The sequence below is a fragment of the Camelina sativa genome, chromosome 11 (assembly GCF_030686135.1).
Source record: "Camelina sativa cultivar CO46 ecotype springtype chromosome 11, ASM3068613v1".
Taxonomy (NCBI): domain Eukaryota; kingdom Viridiplantae; phylum Streptophyta; class Magnoliopsida; order Brassicales; family Brassicaceae; genus Camelina; species Camelina sativa.
Window position 1 is genome coordinate 9777759 of NC_141890.1, and position 17022 is coordinate 9794780.

At 34.6% G+C, this 17022-nt stretch overlaps 3 protein-coding genes and 1 pseudogene across 8 annotated transcripts; 3 read left to right on the top strand and 1 right to left on the bottom strand.

Moving 5' to 3' along the window:
* The first annotated feature begins 292 nt into the window (after positions 1-292).
* On the top strand, positions 293-1916 carry LOC104722770 (methyl-CpG-binding domain-containing protein 1). The gene is made up of 3 exons (XM_010440992.3): positions 293-436; positions 587-677; positions 1215-1916. Exons 2-3 carry the CDS (start codon positions 633-635, stop codon positions 1722-1724), a joined length of 555 nt encoding a protein of 184 aa, XP_010439294.2. The 5' UTR covers positions 293-436; positions 587-632; the 3' UTR covers positions 1725-1916.
* A 4058-nt stretch (positions 1917-5974) lies between these two features.
* LOC104722773 (methyl-CpG-binding domain-containing protein 1) lies at positions 5975-7438 on the top strand. 2 transcript variants are annotated; one of them, XM_010440994.3, is made up of 3 exons: positions 5975-6120; positions 6267-6321; positions 6767-7438. In XM_010440994.3, the coding sequence occupies exons 2-3, from the start codon at positions 6286-6288 to the stop codon at positions 7244-7246; spliced, it is 516 nt and encodes a 171-aa protein (XP_010439296.1). In that variant the 5' UTR covers positions 5975-6120; positions 6267-6285; the 3' UTR covers positions 7247-7438. The 2 variants fall into 2 exon arrangements, with proteins under 2 accessions (XP_010439296.1, XP_010439297.1); XM_010440995.3 differs by having other exon boundaries at positions 6069-6148.
* A 1337-nt stretch (positions 7439-8775) lies between these two features.
* LOC104722774 (uncharacterized) lies at positions 8776-11060 on the top strand. 4 transcript variants are annotated; one of them, XM_010440999.3, is made up of 7 exons: positions 8776-9042; positions 9359-9810; positions 9895-10109; positions 10199-10279; positions 10370-10445; positions 10545-10628; positions 10714-11060. In XM_010440999.3, exons 2-7 carry the CDS (start codon positions 9387-9389, stop codon positions 10839-10841), a joined length of 1008 nt encoding a protein of 335 aa, XP_010439301.1. In that variant the 5' UTR covers positions 8776-9042; positions 9359-9386; the 3' UTR covers positions 10842-11060. The 4 variants fall into 4 exon arrangements, with proteins under 4 accessions (XP_010439301.1, XP_087330487.1, XP_010439298.1 ...); XM_087474361.1 differs by having other exon boundaries at positions 8780-9042; positions 9364-9810; XM_010440996.3 differs by having other exon boundaries at positions 8780-9042; positions 9359-10109.
* Positions 11061-12458: 1398 nt separating this feature from the next.
* On the bottom strand, positions 12459-14672 carry LOC104722775 (jacalin-related lectin 45-like; annotated as a pseudogene). The gene is made up of 6 exons (XR_015571263.1): positions 14614-14672; positions 14256-14454; positions 14029-14154; positions 13507-13947; positions 12964-13426; positions 12459-12892 (listed from the first exon to the last, which is right to left on the bottom strand). The product of XR_015571263.1 is annotated as a jacalin-related lectin 45-like (transcript).
* Positions 14673-17022: the final 2350 nt, after the last annotated feature.

Here is a 17022-nt window from a genome sequence, read left to right on the forward strand (position 1 = left end):
ATGGTTTTTAGTTCTCTTTAGAAAATTGGGAGAAACCACTAAAAAACTAATTAAAAAGAATCTAGTAAATTTTAAAAGTCTTGAATGGTAAAAAAAAAAGAGAGTAAATTTTTAAAGATGCAAAATTCAAAAATTTCCTAAAACTAATAAACATTCAAAGCCTACAACTTAATTAGGGGAAAATATGAAAAATTTAATTAAATTAAGCCATGTTTAGAAACAAAATCCATGACAAGTTTACAGAAATGGTCTGCGTGTATTGTAGCGAGATAAGTCATGACATCTGTAAAATACAGTTGGAAAAGGATTTATCACATTTACAGATTTTTACTTCTTTCTTTGAACAAAAAAAAAAAAAAACATTTACTTCTGGAAATAAATAAAAGAAACTATTCCTCTGAGATTTCTGGAAAAAAACTGGTTTCGTTGTTCAAAGGTATACACTTTGAATCACTCCCCTGTTTGATGTTTGATTTTCTAATTGAAAAATTCTCAATTTTTGAAGATTTCTCGGTTAGGGTTCTTCGTTTTATTGAATTCTTAGGGCTTAAAAATTGTGTTTTTTTTTTTGTTCCTTTTACGGCAGTGAATTTGAAGAAGTCTCTCTCGGTCACCGGCAAAAAAGTGGGAAGATGGATGCGAAATCAGCAGCATCGGCGTCATCAACCACCGCTAAGGTATAACCCACTTTACTTTTCACTGCACACACTTCGATTTCGCTTTGTCTCTGTTAATAATATACTCACAGATCTTATGCAGTTTATGTTCCGTACAATTCAATCCCATCTCTTTAACTTGGAGATTTTCTCAGTTGAGAGACATCATTTAACATATAAGCTTTATTGAACATAAGTTTTTTGGGGAATCAGGCTTTTATTACCCTCTTTATGAATGTGTTTGCTATGTTTTGGAATGATTCTCTCTTTTTTTTTTTTTTTTTTTTTGTTCCTGTTCTTGTTCTCAAAGATGCTTCGTTGATATGTTTGTGGTTCCCGACTGCATTTTAGAAGAAGAAGTCTTGAAAGTGTGAAACTTTGTGTTCTCTAGGCATGTTTTCTAGTCTTTGCCATAGATTAAGACGAGCTGTGTGAATCAACCTGTTGTAGCATGGTTCTTGTTTGGTTATATTTCATCCAAGTGGCATGTGTGTGTGTGTGTGTGAGAGTGTGGTTCTCTTTTTTTCACAGAGATTCCATATTTGTATATCTGTGCAGAGAAAATTCATTGCTTCAGGGAGGTTGATTGATATCTATGCTGTTGAATGTAAACTTTGCTCGAAGTGGAGGAAGATTGATACTCAAGAAGAGTATGAGGAGATCAGAAGTAGACAACGGGAGGACCCATTTGTGTGCAACAAGAAAGAAGGTGTTTCCTGTAAAGATGCTGCAGACCTAAACTATGATTCCTCCAGAACATGGGTCATTGACAAGCCTGGCTTGCCTAAGACACCAAGAGGGTTCAAGAGGAGCTTAATTCTGAGAAAGGACTACTCGAAAATGGATGCTTACTACATAACTCCTACTGGGAAGAGGCTCAAGTCTCGCAACGAAATCGCAGCCTTCATTGAAGCCAACCAGGATTATAATTATGCACCGCTTGAAGATTTCAATTTCACTGTCCCAAAGGTGATGGAAGATACTATCCCTAGTACTACTGTCCATGGTGGTCTAACTATCAGGTCAAGACCCAGAACCATAAGCCATCCAAGGAAAATTATTAATTGAGCTACACAGTGCTTCCGAGTCTCCAAGCTTCTGATGTTTTTCTCGGAGTGATCTGGGATCTCTGGGTTCTAGTTGGTTTAGTTTTTGTAAGGGGTTTAGGTTGAACTTGTGACTTTATAATGTATTTCAAACCCATCTCTTTGACTCTGATTTGGTCTTTATTATGTAATGAGTGATGATATTTTCTTCTCTTTTCTCGTTATGTCCCACTAGTGTCCAACAAGTCTCTCGCACTAATGACCATCACCACTTGAAATATGCATGGTTCATGAGAGTATTGTCTGCAACACGAGGTCGATCTCAAGAATGTAGAGTAAGTGCAAAAGGAACTAGCATGGAAGAATCAAGTACTTGCCTATCTTTCTACTGATTTTGTGGCTCTTCTCGTTGATCTTCAACATAGAAATTTGAACTGGTTTTGAAATACATAAGTGTAATTTTTGGTAAACTGAAAAATATACTCCATATTTTTGTTTGTGTATTGTATATGTATATCACATATTTTTCTTTCTTTAAATATAACTTTTCATTATTATTTATGCCAATCTATATTTCTAGGAGAGACCAAAGTGCTTCTCCTCACAGTGAAGCTAGTGTGGCAGGGCTTTTTTTGGTCCTCAAGGACTATAAGGTGTCCACGAACAGTCCAGATTCTGCAGCTTAGACCATAATCAGGTTTGATTCTAATCCTGTAGATAGCCGTAGCTCTCTGTTTCAAAATCTGCCTAAACAGCCAGGTTGCTAAGGTGAAAGGATGTTGTATTTAATCCACCCAACAAGACTAATATACCAGTTGTTGCATCGAGTAACAATAGCTATTTAAAAATCGTAGACTCTGTAAATCGATTAAATGGTGTCACATAGTAAGTCTAAAATCACGAAAAGGAAACCTACAAGTGCAAAAGAATCTCAAGAGATAAGGAAATGCTTTGCAAGCACACAAAACCGTAACAAGCAAGTAAGTATCTCTAAGTTCCTTAAGTGTATCACAAATCTCAATTTCTAAAAAATCGTTTCAGCCATGTCTTCTTGTTGACTCGAATCTACTCTACTGGTTTGCTTCCGTCCGGTTAAGCTAGTGGTTCCGGACCAAAGTCACCTCCAACTGCAACAATTAAAGTTATTGTCTTATTGGGCAGAAACAAGTAACCCAAAAATTCCAATAAAGTATAGTTGAGAAAGAGAGTAATTACCACAACATCTCCATCAGTGATAAGCCTATAAGCTTTTGCAGTTCCTCCAAACACACCAGATAGTGTAAGATCAGTCCAGCCCCATTCGGGAAGACGTGACCAGTTAGCTGTAATATATTAGCACGGCCCTGCAATTCATATTTCAATTCATAACCTATTGCATGAATCTCTTCTTCTTCTTTTTTTTTGTCTAAAGTAAACATTTACCAAGTTTGTCAGCATCTCTTGGCGTGAAAAAGAGTATACAGTGCCATCTGAAATTTTCCCTGTTGCATTTCTAAGGTAGATGATCTGACCGGTCCTCTGAGAAAAGGATGCCAACGATCCACATATGTCCTGGCACCAAAGATACAAAAAAAAACGTCACACTTTGGAAAGAACAGTTTCTATAAAGTTTGAAAGAATTGAAAGGGTATAACATACTCGATTAGTGGTGACTGTGAGGATTCTGTGTTCCCTGAAGAATGATTTAAAAAAAAAACCTTTTTATTTCCAAAACTTTGTAATGCAAGAAGACAAAACTGCAACTAGATAGAAGTATAAAAAACCTTGAAGCTGAAAACCTTTGCGGGACTGGTAATATTCGCATTAGATATTTCACCTGCAGACGATGTTTTTAATTAATAAGAGGGAAACAAAAGCTGTGAATACCTCTTGAAGCAGAGACTTTTAAAATGTAACTAATTAAGTAACTATACCTCAACACCTCCATGAGACACATGCCGGATGCCATTACAAGGACCACCAGCAATACCAGAAAGTGTAACTATGACCAAAACAGTTCTCCGTACATTTGGATGTGGTGGATAGATTGCACCACAGATGGCCTCAATTCGCTGAGGATCCTGTTTTTTTTTTTTCCAAAAGACGATCAAGAAACGTGGTGTTGCATGTGCAAAAACCTGAATTGGTTATTATTCCAAAAGAAATTAACAGAGACTTAAGACTTAAAACGTGGTAGAGTAGAGTTCTTCTTGATCGTTCACACCCGCTTAAGACTCTCTCAGTAAGTTTCTCGAGAAAATAAAAGAAACAAGAATCTTTCTTGGGGAAAAAAAATGAAGCGTAGTAGTTAGTAATAAGTTTTTTTCGAGAAGAAAAAAGAATAAAACGTAAGTTTTTTTTATAGAAAATCAAAAACATGGGTAGATTACCTCCACGTGGATTTTTCAGCAAATAATAACCGTCCGATGGATCCACATGCGTACACTCCCAGTTTCCCTGGCCCAGCTTATACGGTTATTATGACGTGGCAATGACATCATCCCTTCACGTGGACTACCGTTGGATTTCTCAGCAACTCCCAACCGTCGATCATTGACCGTTGGGCATCTCTCTGCTCTCAGACGTTGACCCTCATGAATTAAGCAACGAGAGGGCATGAGCAAATTACAGGAATGGTTTCCGAATGACTCGGACCATCTGCCAGTCACAGCTCTACTTCTGTGAAACACATAGTTCCTGAAGATGATTCTTTATTAAATTCGTATGAGAGGCATTGAACTACAAGACTTTTCTCCTATTCTTGGTATATATGTCAACTTATCATAGCAATATAGCATCACTGAATGAAGTTGTTTTTTTTGGGTTTATTACAGTTCTAATACATGCCTATGAGGCTATGATTAGAACTTTAGTCACGTGATGATTGTTGAAACGAGGGAAATGCAAGAAGTTTCTTTTCTTTTGTTTTGATTAATGTTAACTGATTCGCTTTAGAGTCATGTCTCTGACAGTTTTAATGACACACCCCAACCTTCCACACATGCACCGCATATTTTCGTGAACTTGGTATGTTCTGTTCATTCATATTTCCATGATCGTTAATGCATTCCCAATATGTCAAAATGTAGTTTTATACATTTGTTGAGACAGCGTTACGTGGTTGCAATATCACTATTGCCAGTTTTCCTCGTATTCCTTCAGCGATGAAGATGGTGATATAACCGTTTCACCAGGAAGCAGCCACCTAATTTGTTGCATTGGGTGAGTACAAGATATATATATATATATATATATATATATATGTATCAATCTCCGTTTTGTTTGCTTGTTTGTTTCATTGCACCTTAACGATGCCAATTCTTTTTTTTCTGATCCAAAGCCTTCCCTCGCTTGCTTTCCAGTATTGAACATAGCATGTGTCGTAAATAATGCACATAATTAATGTTTCTCACTCGTACTCGTATACCACAACTATTGAGGTAATACACCTCTCACTTGATTATCGAGTCAATGCAAGTAGTTTCCGGCTAGTAAAGTGAAATCTTTGGACATATACACAGTCAAAGATTTGAAAAGCTTGTTTGTTTCTTTTGTTGAATCAAGTATTTGGAAGTGATAAAACGTAATGGTTCGTGCCATAGCACACTAAAGAAGATATGAAGAAGTAGCCATCACTTGGAGGTTTAGACAATGCGAGCATGTCGGAGACGGAGCCGCTTCAGTTTATATATAGACCTTTAGACTTAAACTTTTGGAATTGAAATTTGCTATGTGTATGTATCAATATACCTTGTCTTGTGTAAATTTTCTTTAGCGTGGATGTTTTGTCGCTATCTTTTTTTTTGTGAAAAGAAAGTTTCTCAAGTATCTATCTTTACACACAACAAACATGTTCATTTGATATTCACATTTAATAAATATACATTTTCATTGTGATCTATAGATGATAATAACATGCATTGACGATATCTATTATATATTTGGATATGGATCGGAATAGTGAGATTACTTAATTCTGCAAAGTCCTGATGTTCCATCAAATAGCAATAGATATAGAATCACCACAGTCCATTAATCCTTTTCTTATTAATGCAAGAGAGGTGCTCCCTCCAACTACAATGGTGTGTTGTGTAAAAGCCCACACTATATCTGATTCTTGCTCACTTGAAATCCATGGGCATCTACAAGAAAAAAAACATTGATATTAATAAAACTTATTAGGGATTTAACTAAAGGAAAAAAAATATAATTTTTAAGTAAATTATGCCATGTTTAGAAAAAAATCCATGAAAAATCTACATAAATGGTATGAGATAAGATTTTTAGCCAATTGTTTCACGACAACTGTACTTACAGTTAAGACAAGATTTCTTTCAGTCTTCACAAACTGCATTATAAAAAAAAGGGCTACATGACGCAATTCTCTAATTACCCAACAAAAATTGCTCTCAGATTTTCCATTGAAATTGTTGTTTGAGGTATACACTCTGTTGAATCACTCTCTCGGTTGGTTTTCGTTTTGTGGTTGAAAAATCCTCAATTTTGAAGATATTTTAAATATATATATTTGGTTGTTAGGGCTTGAAATTGAAGGTTTTGTGTGTTTTTTCTTTTGTTATGGCAGTGAATCTGAAGAAGTTGAGATGGACGCTAGATCTGCGGATTCAACAACTCTTGAGGTAACACAACTAAAGCAAAACCACTTTTACTCTCCACACTTCAATTCGTTTTATTCACAAATCTTATGTGTTTATGTTTCACACATTTCAATTCTATCTCTTAACTTTGGGATTCCTCGATGGAAAAATCATAAGGTTTAATACACACTAGTTTTTTTTTTTTTTTTTTTTTTTTTTTTTTTTTTTTTAAGTGGTGCTTGATGCATATATAATAGGTTTACGCAAAATTTTGGATGTGTCTTTTTCTAATTTGTAGTTTAATTGTTTAATCAACATATATGTTTTGTTTTTCGATTCCAAATTACCATTTTCGTCAAATTTGGTTTTAAAGATTATGCTTTTTCGAAGTATCAATTTATTTGTGTCTTTCCTTTATACATGGAATACGTTAGGTCGACCAATTATTATCCAACTAAGCTATATATCCATATGTTTATTTGTGCAGAGCAAAGCCAATACTTCTTCAGAGATGGATATTGATATCTTTGCTGTGCAATGTGAGGAGTGCTACAAGTGGAGGCAGATTAATACTCTAGAAGATTACGAGTATATCAGAAGGAAACTACGAGATGACGAGTTTGTGTGCGAGAGGATAGAAGGGATGACATGTAAAGATGCTGAAGAACTCAAGTATGATTCCTCCAAGGCATGGGCCATTGACAAGCCTGGCTTGCTTGAGACACCAAGAGGGTTCGAGAGGAACGTAGTTATGAGAACAGACTACTCCGGAACGGATGTGTACTACATAACTTCTATTGGAAAGAAGTTGGAGACGCACGCTGAGGTTGCAGCCTTCATTGAGGCCAATCCAGATTATAGTAATGCCCCGCTCGGAGATTTTGATTTCACAGCCCCATTGGTGATGGAAGACACTGTCCCCAGTGTAGATGTGGAGACCCTCGAGCCATCCAAGGAAAACGACTGATTGAGCTACAAAGTGCTTCCGAGTCTCCAAATTTCTTATGTTGTCCCTAGTGGTATACATATTAGCTTTGAATTACAAAAGTGTACCTCAAAAATGTATTTCAGTGGCCATTTTGTTTTTTGTAAGCGTCCATGTATATCACTTGGGTGTTTTTCTTATAGTTATTAAATATATGGAAACTATATTTATTTCTTCTCTCGATAAATATTACATGCATAGATTTTTTTCCATGCTCAATTAAAAATATGACACTACGGTTTGATAATATAATAAAATGTTAATTTTTTTCACTCTCTTTTTAGTATAGGTGAAAATTATTATTGAATGTATTTTGCATATACCAAAAACCTAAGAAAAGAAATATACAATTTTAACTGTTTTTATTATAAAATAATTAACAAAAAGTGGTATGACATTTTTTTTTTGTCAACCAAACATTAATTAAAAGAGATTTACACGGTTGGAAGTCCAAACCGGAGATATTATTAATGCAAACTAATTGTACAGTGGATTTAGATTTTCAAAATAAGTTAGGGCAAAAAATAATTTTAGATCAATTAATTAATTAAAAGAGATTTCCACGGTTGGAAGTCCAAACCGGAAATATTATTAATGCAAACTAATTGTACAGTAGATTTAGATTTTCAAAATAAGTTAGGACGAAAAATAATTTTAGATCAATTAACTATTTTTAGTTATAAGTAATAAATACTCAAAATTTTAATTTATGTTGTTAATATACCAAAAATTTAACAAATGGGAAATTGAGAAGAATGTCATTTAAATAACTAAAAAAATCTAATTCAATTAATATAGTATATAGAAAATGGATTTAAGAAATAGTAAAACTATAAAATCATCAGCCAGTCACTGCGTGATGTCTGTAAGACATAGTTCCTGATTTTTTTTTGTATTAAATTCTTCTGTTGAGTAAAAAAAAAAAACTAAAATCCTGATCATTGTTGTTTTGAGTTCAATGAATGAACTTTCCGATCGATCATAAGGTGATTTTGATTTTGTGTTAAGAAATTTTCGATTTGGAGTAAAATAAGTATATATATGGTAAACTATATTTCTACGTATATACTTTTGATAAATATTACATGCATAAATTTTTCATGCTTATTTTAAAAATATAATACTATGGTTTTAAGATAATAAAATTTTATTTTTTTAGTATAGGGAAAATTACCATTAAATGTAATTCCCAATTACCAAAAAGTTAACAAAAAAGAGTATATCAATTTTGACCTGTTTTAGAATAAAATAATGTGGTAAGATTTTTTTTCTGTATGTTATAGTAATTGTTATTCATGCATAATATACATTGGCAACAAAAAAAGACAACAGTTTTTAGTTATAAAGTTATAAATATCCAAAATTTTAACTTTCTTCTTTTTTTTTTTTAAATAATTTTTTTTATAACTAATACGAAATTGAGAGGGTGCTCATTTACATAATTAAAAAATCGCAATTCAACTAGTAAAAAATATTAGAATTTAACAAAATAGTTAAAAAGTTGTAAAATTATGCAACATGTTTAAGAAATAAATCCATGGGAGCAGGAAGACCAAAATTACAGGAAAGGTGTCCGGTGCCCCAAACCATCAGCCAATCATATCGCGACTTGTGTATTTCCTCAAGATTCGTTCTTATTATTCCTAAATTTCTTCTTCTTCTTCTTCTGCTGCTGAGGCAAAATAAAAAGTTTCCTCAGTTCCTCCCTCCTCAAACGATAGATAACTCGAGAGTCGAGTAGTAGTAGTCTCTCTCTCTCTCGATCCTTGTTGTTTGAGGTATGTGGATCAATCTCCTTCAATTCCTATGATGATGTTTTTGATTTCACTGTTTTTTTTTTTTGTGTGTTTTTGAATTTTTCGATTTGGGGTTTCTCGTTAGGGTTTTTGATTCATGTTATAGCTCTGTCTTAATTTTTTCGATTTTGATTTTTTTTTTTATAGACGATTCGTTTTTGTGATATTTATTTACTCTTGAAATTGCTTTTTAGATAATGCTTTTGTAAGTAGTTTAGAGAGTTGGTTGGTTGTGGCCTTAGAGAATTTGAGATCTCTTATTTATGAATTCTGTTTTTTTGTTTGTTTGTGTGTGTAGTGTAGTTTGAAGTTTAGCCAGGGGGAAGATGCAAGGAGGTGGTGGTGGTGGTAGAGATCCTTTTGGTGGATTTAATGGTTTTGGAGGAGGCTCTTTTGGTGGATTTGGTGGTCCTCCAAACCTCATGTCCAGTTTTTTGGGTGGAAGAGATCCGTTTGATGATCCTTTTTTCACCCAGCCTTTTGGTGGTGGCATGCTTCACTCCAATTTCTTTGGAGGTTCCAGCATGAATCCTTTTCCAGAAATGCGTCCTCCACCCGGTTTTATTGATCAGCCACCAGGACCAAGTCGATCCTCACGTGGACCTATTATTGAAGAGATTGATTCTGATGATGATGAGAAAGAAGGAGAAGAAGAAGGGGGGAAAGAGAAGAAGAAAGGGAGTCTTGGCAAACATGGCCGGTCGACCAGTGAGGCCGATACTGAATTTGCTAGAGTGGAAGCGGAAGGAGGTGATTACAACAACCTTTTCTTCTATTTCTACCTTAGTTCTATTGGAACTGAGTGTGTGTGTTTTTTTTTTATGTTTGATGCAGAGAGAAGGAACAGAGAATTGCAATACATGAATGCAAATCCGGAGAGAAGAAACTCACAGCAAATGCAGAACATGAATGTTGGTGGTATGGTGAACAATGGACTATGGCAACCACAGACCCGTAGTTATAGTTTCCATAGCTCCTCTGTTACTTACGGTGGTCACAACGGCAACTACTACACTTCTTCCAAGACCAGACGGACTGGATGTGATGGGGTCAGTTTTTCACTTTTTACTAGTGATATATTTATATCTGTGATGTGTGTAAGTATGTTAGCTTACGCTTATAGTTAACTGTGATACAGTTAACTCTTGAAGAAAGCAGAGAGGCCAACACTGCAACGCGGGAAGCTGCACACAGGATCTCCAGAGGCCTTCATAACAAGGTAGTTTATACATTACAGAGTTGAGGATAATGAAATATTTGTCTTGTCTTGTTGGATCTCAAATATAATTGATCTTCTTATGCTTTCCAGGGCCACACAGTTGCGCGTAAACTTAACTCAGATGGTCGTGTTGATACAACGCAGACCTTGCACAATTTAAACGAAGGTATAAGTAACACTTTCTCGTTAAGCCTCAGAAAGATTCTATTGTGGATGAGAGATACTTATATATTCCGTTTGCTTTTTCAATTGAAAAATTCTGCAGATGAATTGGCTGACTTTGAGCAGTCTTGGAGTGGAAATGCTAGAAGGCAAATGCAGTTACCTGGTCGGTCTGGTTCCTTTGGCAGTAAGTATTCAAATTGCGCCTTTTTTTTTTGTGTTGTACCTTCCTTTGGGAACACTGAGTAATCATCTCTTTGATATTTTTACAGGCGGTCTTGTAAACAGAGAGCAACCAGTGTTGCTTCCCTCGACTGATCCAAGTCCTTCGCATGCACGATCAGAACCATCAAGAAGAACAAAAGGTGCAATGAATCTAAGAGGACATGGCAGAAACTAATCTAGGACCACATGTCCGGTTTCTAAAAAGGCTTTAGGGCATGCAACCAAAGACTATTTACTGTACTTTGGTTGCAATATTACTGTAACTTGTATGATGACATGATATGAGGGTTTTAACTTCTGCTTCTTGATGATAATTATCTATGTATCTTTTGTTACATTAATCAGTTCTATTTACCTATAATCAAATTAAGGGTTATTTTTCAGTTTTACAAAATTCACAGGTATGGTTATGAGTGTTCCTAACATAAGATAGCAATTGAAGATTACTTTTTAGAATCTTAATACACGCATAGTCGCATAGGTCCACTAATTTGTGTAATTGTGTACATAGAGCATAGGTCCACTAATTTGATTCTCATTATGCTTTGTTGTAGAGTCTATGTTCAAAGATCATTTCTAATTATAGAAATTTGGTATATCACACACAAGATTAGCGTACAAAATGAATGAATGTGTGTGTCTGTCTACACTGGCACCTTACTTTCTCCAAATCATTTGTTTTGGGCAACTCGAGATTGATTCTCGGTGGAGTGATGTTTTCGTGAAGTATATAATATTCCTTCTTCTTCTTCTTTAGTATTTATAGAAATTATACTTTACAGCACCAGAAGGACCAACGACAAATTAGAAAAATTTCCATTAGCAAAAAATAAAATAAAGCTTGAAATTTTTTCCGATAAATTAATTACGGTCAACAGCAATGAATTTACACATTTTCTGATTTTAACAATGTTCTTCCAGTATTTGGAAAAATATTAAAAGAACGCAAGCAAAAACAATGTGAATCTACTATAGCTTCACTTGATAAAATAAAATTTAAATTATTGGAAAAACAAGACTAGTATCAATTACATTTTAAGAATATTTGGCTATTTATCATCCAATTTTTAGTATCAATTTAAATAAATGATCTGTGTAAAACTATAGCTATGGTGTGGATCACATGTTTTACAAGTCAGATACTAAGAGTAGTATATTATATTCATTCCTCGTAATCGTATGTTGCGAAGTCAAAATTATTATGCATGGACAAAGACAAAAAAGTAAGTGACGAATGACTTTTTGGATTGTCGTTTTCTCTCTCGTCTCAAAAGAACTACAAAAGCATAAAATTCTTGTTATCGCATGGTTACAGATATTTTGTTGCGTAGAAAATTAAATTATTGTTCGTATTTGTGATTTTTTTTTGCAAGTTTAGTAACTGTTTCCACTTTTAAAAAGTAGGTTTTATTGAAATTAATGTTTTGAATACAACTTGCAAGAAAATTTGTAACTTGTTAGGTGAAATAAGGTTTCAACTTTGTGAATTATATTGATTCTTACAAGACTGATCACAACAATGAGTTTCTATAACCCTTTACCAGTGAATGTGAAACTATGTTGATATTGATAGATCTCCTTAGTGGAGAATGAGTTTATGTTATAGTGACAAAAATATGCATGTAATGGTAAATGCACCTTTTGCTTTACATGCCACTTCTCAGATTTTTGTAACCGAAAGATCATTGTTAGCGTTTCTCTCTGTTGCATTTTTCAGTGGATTAAGTTAGCTTTTATTTGAAGTATTTATATAATAATATGTTATTGAAGAAATTTTGATAACTAGTGTAAATATAAAAACAGAGTACTTCTTATTCAAATGGAATTCTAGAAACAACAAACCATGACGATAACATAAAAAGGTACTTAGGGAGAGCATATATAGCTTCTGCTCTTTATAAAATAAAAAATGTTTTAAGGGTTATCGATTGGCTTGACGTAAACACCAATTTGATGAACAGTATCAAATGTAAACTTGCAATGGAACCCAACAATCTTGTGACCTTCCATCCCCAACACGAACGATTCTCCCACATACTCATGATCTTCTTCTTCGTTACCTAACGCTTCATATGTTATACCCTTGTTTGTCTTGAACTTAAGCATCGTTATGTATTTGAATCCAATAAGTTCAATCACTTCACGCACCATTCCAGAAAGTGGCAGTCTTTGACCGTAGTGTCCTTCAACGGATGTGATGTATTCATCTCCTAACCTTAGCTTAAACTATACCAAAAAACTATATTAACATTAAAAATTTCATTGCGTATAATTTATTCGAGAAATAAGGCAAGTACCTCTTTAATATCAACACCTGGGATGATCTTCACGTGATCGTTTCCATATACAGTTTGGTGCTGTCCATCGGCGTATCCGTTAACGTACTCAAACTTGACCGCCTTCACAACTGAGTGTTCTCTTGATACTATTATCTTGTAAACACCTTCGTGGATCCCATCATCCCACTCCTCGCAACCAGGATCCCCACCTTTTGCTTCTAGTTTCTTCACTGGAGGAGCTACCACCACCGCAAAATTTGCTCCGAGAGCAGTGACACGATTACCGAAAGACCTTCCTCGGAACCCGACAAGCTTATCAAACCTTTGCCATGAGAACGAATTTGGTACCCTTCGGTTTCCCAAATACCTCAGAGTCTCTATCCTTTGATGTTTTGAAGGTTAAAGACGAAATGAAACGATATCTATCGTAGAATCCCTCAATGGACTTTATGTACTCGTCATTTTCATAGTCCAGCACAAACTACAGAACCAGGGTTACATTAAAAGTAGTGGATAAAAACAGAACATGAATTCAAGAAACCAATATTTATATATATATACCTCTTTACGTTCTTGTAACTTTTTGCCGTGACAATATGTTATCAGCTGATCTCCATTACTGTATACGAATTCAATGGAGGAGACACGACCAGCATCTTCTCCAACACGCACTTTCCTTACACAGTCGTAAACCCCATCGTCCCAAGCGTCCCCAATGATTCCACCATGAGGTTTTACTTGCTTGAAAACAGGAGAAACGAAGATAAAGTGAGCTCCTATAGAGCAGAGAAAGTCACCAAAGCGACCATGGAGCCCAACAAGTTTCGTTCCGTTTTTGCCTTTTAACTTGAACTCCTTGCTAAGCAAACCGGGCGAACCAAACACCTGAGATGTTCTCCCGCATGATGTCTTGAACTGAAGCTCCGACACCCCAAATTTAGACCTAGGATTCTCTTCCATTCGACTAGTTTGTATAGTGAAATTTTCAAGTGGAGGGTTTAACTGAAAACAAGAAAAACAAAGCAATTACAAAATGGTACAACCATAAGCAGAACTGAAAACAGAGCAAACATAACAAACAACCTCCTCTAAGTCTAATCCATCCAGGTCCTCAATATTGATGATACGACTCTCAGATATGTAATCATCTCTAATCGTTCCCCAAATCAATGTGATGTACTCGTCTGGGTGGTTAACTTCAAACTCAGCCTTAAACACAGAGCAAAACAGAGCAATTTTATAGACAAAGCATACCATTTAATCTCGTTGAAAGAGAGGGAGAGAGAATAATAATAAGACAAAAGTAAGACCTGTGTTAGTGTTCCTGTCTTTTTTCCATGTTCTTGTTCCACGACTACTCCATCTCTCACGTACTCAATCTTGATGTAAGTGATGACCTGAGAGCATTCTCCGACAATCACTTTCCTCACATAATCATTAACACCATCGTCGAATAGGTCTCCGTTGATGCCACCTTGATCTGTCACTCTTGTCGTCATTGTTTTTTTCCTGAAATATTCAAGTACAGTGTTTATTATTAAGAGCAAAACTCAAGAACAAGGTAAAGAAGAATATAACAAATGTACAGATGAGAGAGAAGATAGACTTAATGAAAACAAAAATGGAAATGAATGGTGAAAGTAAAAATTAGAGAGAGTGATTTGTAACCTTTAGAAGTTCTTAGCTCTTGTTGTGAGAGTGGTGATGAATGAGTTGCTGTGGTTTATGTGTGTATTTAACGACCCTTTACTTGAAACTGTTTGGTATGGTATGGACTGTTTGGTATGTACCGTTTGCTTGATTTTTTATGTGGTAAAGATAACTTCTAAGTTCTAAGTGATAGATTACATTTAATTTTAAGAAAAACTATTGAAGAACTTGAACAATTGTCAAGATTCACATGTAAAATTCATGCCTACTTTATTGGTGTTTAGTTGTTATAATGTAAAAGTGTTTGAATTATATTTTGCAAGTTTCAATTGGTATTCATCATTAAGTTATTAAAAGTGACAAAATTTTAATTTGACTTTATAAAAATGTAAACTACTAAATACACGATAAAAGTAAGAAAATTGAACAAGAGAAAAATACCATTATACCGTAACCATCGTTTTAAGTGCATGAAAAAAACTTGGCTCTGATACCAACTGAAGTAGCAGAAGCTTCTAGGGATAGGACTAGAGGCAAACTATTAAAAACATGAAAATCTGTAAGAATACATGAGAAAAAGACCAGTATACATAAATACAATAGATATAAAACTTTTAGTTTAAACACTATGTGTTAAATAGTCGAATAAACACAAAAAATGACTATTATGTATCATAAAAAAATTAGTTTTAACACTTGGTTAAATAGTCGAACAAACTATTACAACACCAAAACTAATCACAAAAAAGACCATTACAAAAAAATATAAATTTTTAAATTTTAACATGTGTTAAATTAGTTGAACAAACTATTAAAAGTAAGAAAACTTAGCACGAAGAGAAGACTGTTAAGTAGCATCTACTTATTAATAAGAACTTTTAAAAATTTGATAATTGGACCCATAATTTTTGTAAGTGAGGTCTATGCAAATCTCGTAGACTACTGTGAATAAGGCTTGTAACTTGTAAGTGAGATTGTGAAGTCGAATCAGTATGGACAATGACATATATAGTATAACTAAGTGAATAAGGGTTGTAACTGAGATTTTTTAAAATATTTTTACACAATTCAAGTAATACATTAATATTTTCTTGTCTCTTTCTAAATATAGATTTGATGTGGTCCTCAATTAACTCATAATTTCATATTATAGTTTTATACGTTTATTTATCACTATATTGATGATGACATATATCATATAAATCTCTCAACTGTTAATATCTCATATCTTCTATAGAATTGTTTTCAATTTCTTCTACTGAGAGATTTCATAATTGTTGCCACCTCTACAACGCTCATAGGGGTTCTTCTCTGCAAGTCGGCTTCGTAGTGTTGGAACGCAGCATCAAGAGCCTGGCAGAGAAAACAGGTTTATCATCAATTCATAAACCAGATTACAATGCAAGTTTTGGCTGGTCAAACCGGACATATACAATGTGACTTGACCAAGAAGCTAACCTGTTGCATGGGACGGATCAGTAAAGAAACCTGATGCCGGAGATCAGATTGCACGGACTCTTTCATCGCCTAAGTCATGAATGGGTTAATATCACGGAGACAGTACACAGGAATAATAGACCATATCTAATAAGCTTCAAGTACAATCTTGAGCCAAGTTTACCCAAATATTTCATGTTTGTGCTGCATTGGTATGGAGAAATTAGGAAATACTGTTCTAATGGATTACTTAGATGGTTAGTAAACCAGTTGAAATTTCACATGATCTACAACAACAATTGGATGCTTCAACCAAACACAATAGAGTATGCTTTCCTACAAAAGCATGCACAGGAGCATATTAAATAGAGAGGAAGACTACCATACCTACCTGCCCATCAGTAGATAGTTTGATGCTAGAAACCATCATGCTCTTGAGCCCGACTTGTTGTTTCGACTGTCTGATGGACTCTTTACCAAGTAACTTCTGCAACCAGAATAAAGTCAATCACTACGAAAACTCTCAAAAGAACTATAAATTTTTAAAAGCGAAGGAAACCACAAAAGAACCAACCTTTCTTGTAGCCCAGAGTTCCTCTCTCTAAGGAATTTACTTTCCACAAACTGCTTAAACAATCTCCGCAACTCACTTCATATCATGTACGTTACTCATATTATAAGGAAGTGGTGTAAAAAACCTATAAAAACCAGAAACTTATATAACCAACAAAAAGAAAGCAACTAAATATTCAGACTAGAGGATTACATACCTATTTTCTCGAAGAAGCTTGAAGCGTGTTGCTCAGCTGTAGGCTCCTCAATAAACAGAAACCATGACACATGAAGCTAACTGATCAAAACAGTACAAGCATACATACATGTCCGGATAGTTTTCAAACTCAAAGATATAAACTCCTTACCTTCCCCTACAATCCAAAAAACGAGAAAACTTATATACGGGATGAAGCTTTAAATTTTCAAATCACAAAG

Coding starts and splice junctions, on each gene's coding strand:
- LOC104722770 (XM_010440992.3), top strand. CDS start 633: ATGGATGCGAAATCAGCAGCATCGGCGTCATCAACCACCGCTAAG. Junction 678..1,214: donor CGTCATCAACCACCGCTAAG/GTATAACCCACT, acceptor ATATCTGTGCAG/AGAAAATTCATTGCTTCAGG.
- LOC104722773 (XM_010440994.3), top strand. CDS start 6,286: ATGGACGCTAGATCTGCGGATTCAACAACTCTTGAG. Junction 6,322..6,766: donor CGGATTCAACAACTCTTGAG/GTAACACAACTA, acceptor TTATTTGTGCAG/AGCAAAGCCAATACTTCTTC.
- LOC104722774 (XM_010440996.3), top strand. CDS start 9,387: ATGCAAGGAGGTGGTGGTGGTGGTAGAGATCCTTTTGGTGGATTTAAT. Junction 10,110..10,198: donor GACGGACTGGATGTGATGGG/GTCAGTTTTTCA, acceptor ACTGTGATACAG/TTAACTCTTGAAGAAAGCAG. Junction 10,446..10,544: donor CTTGCACAATTTAAACGAAG/GTATAAGTAACA, acceptor AAAATTCTGCAG/ATGAATTGGCTGACTTTGAG.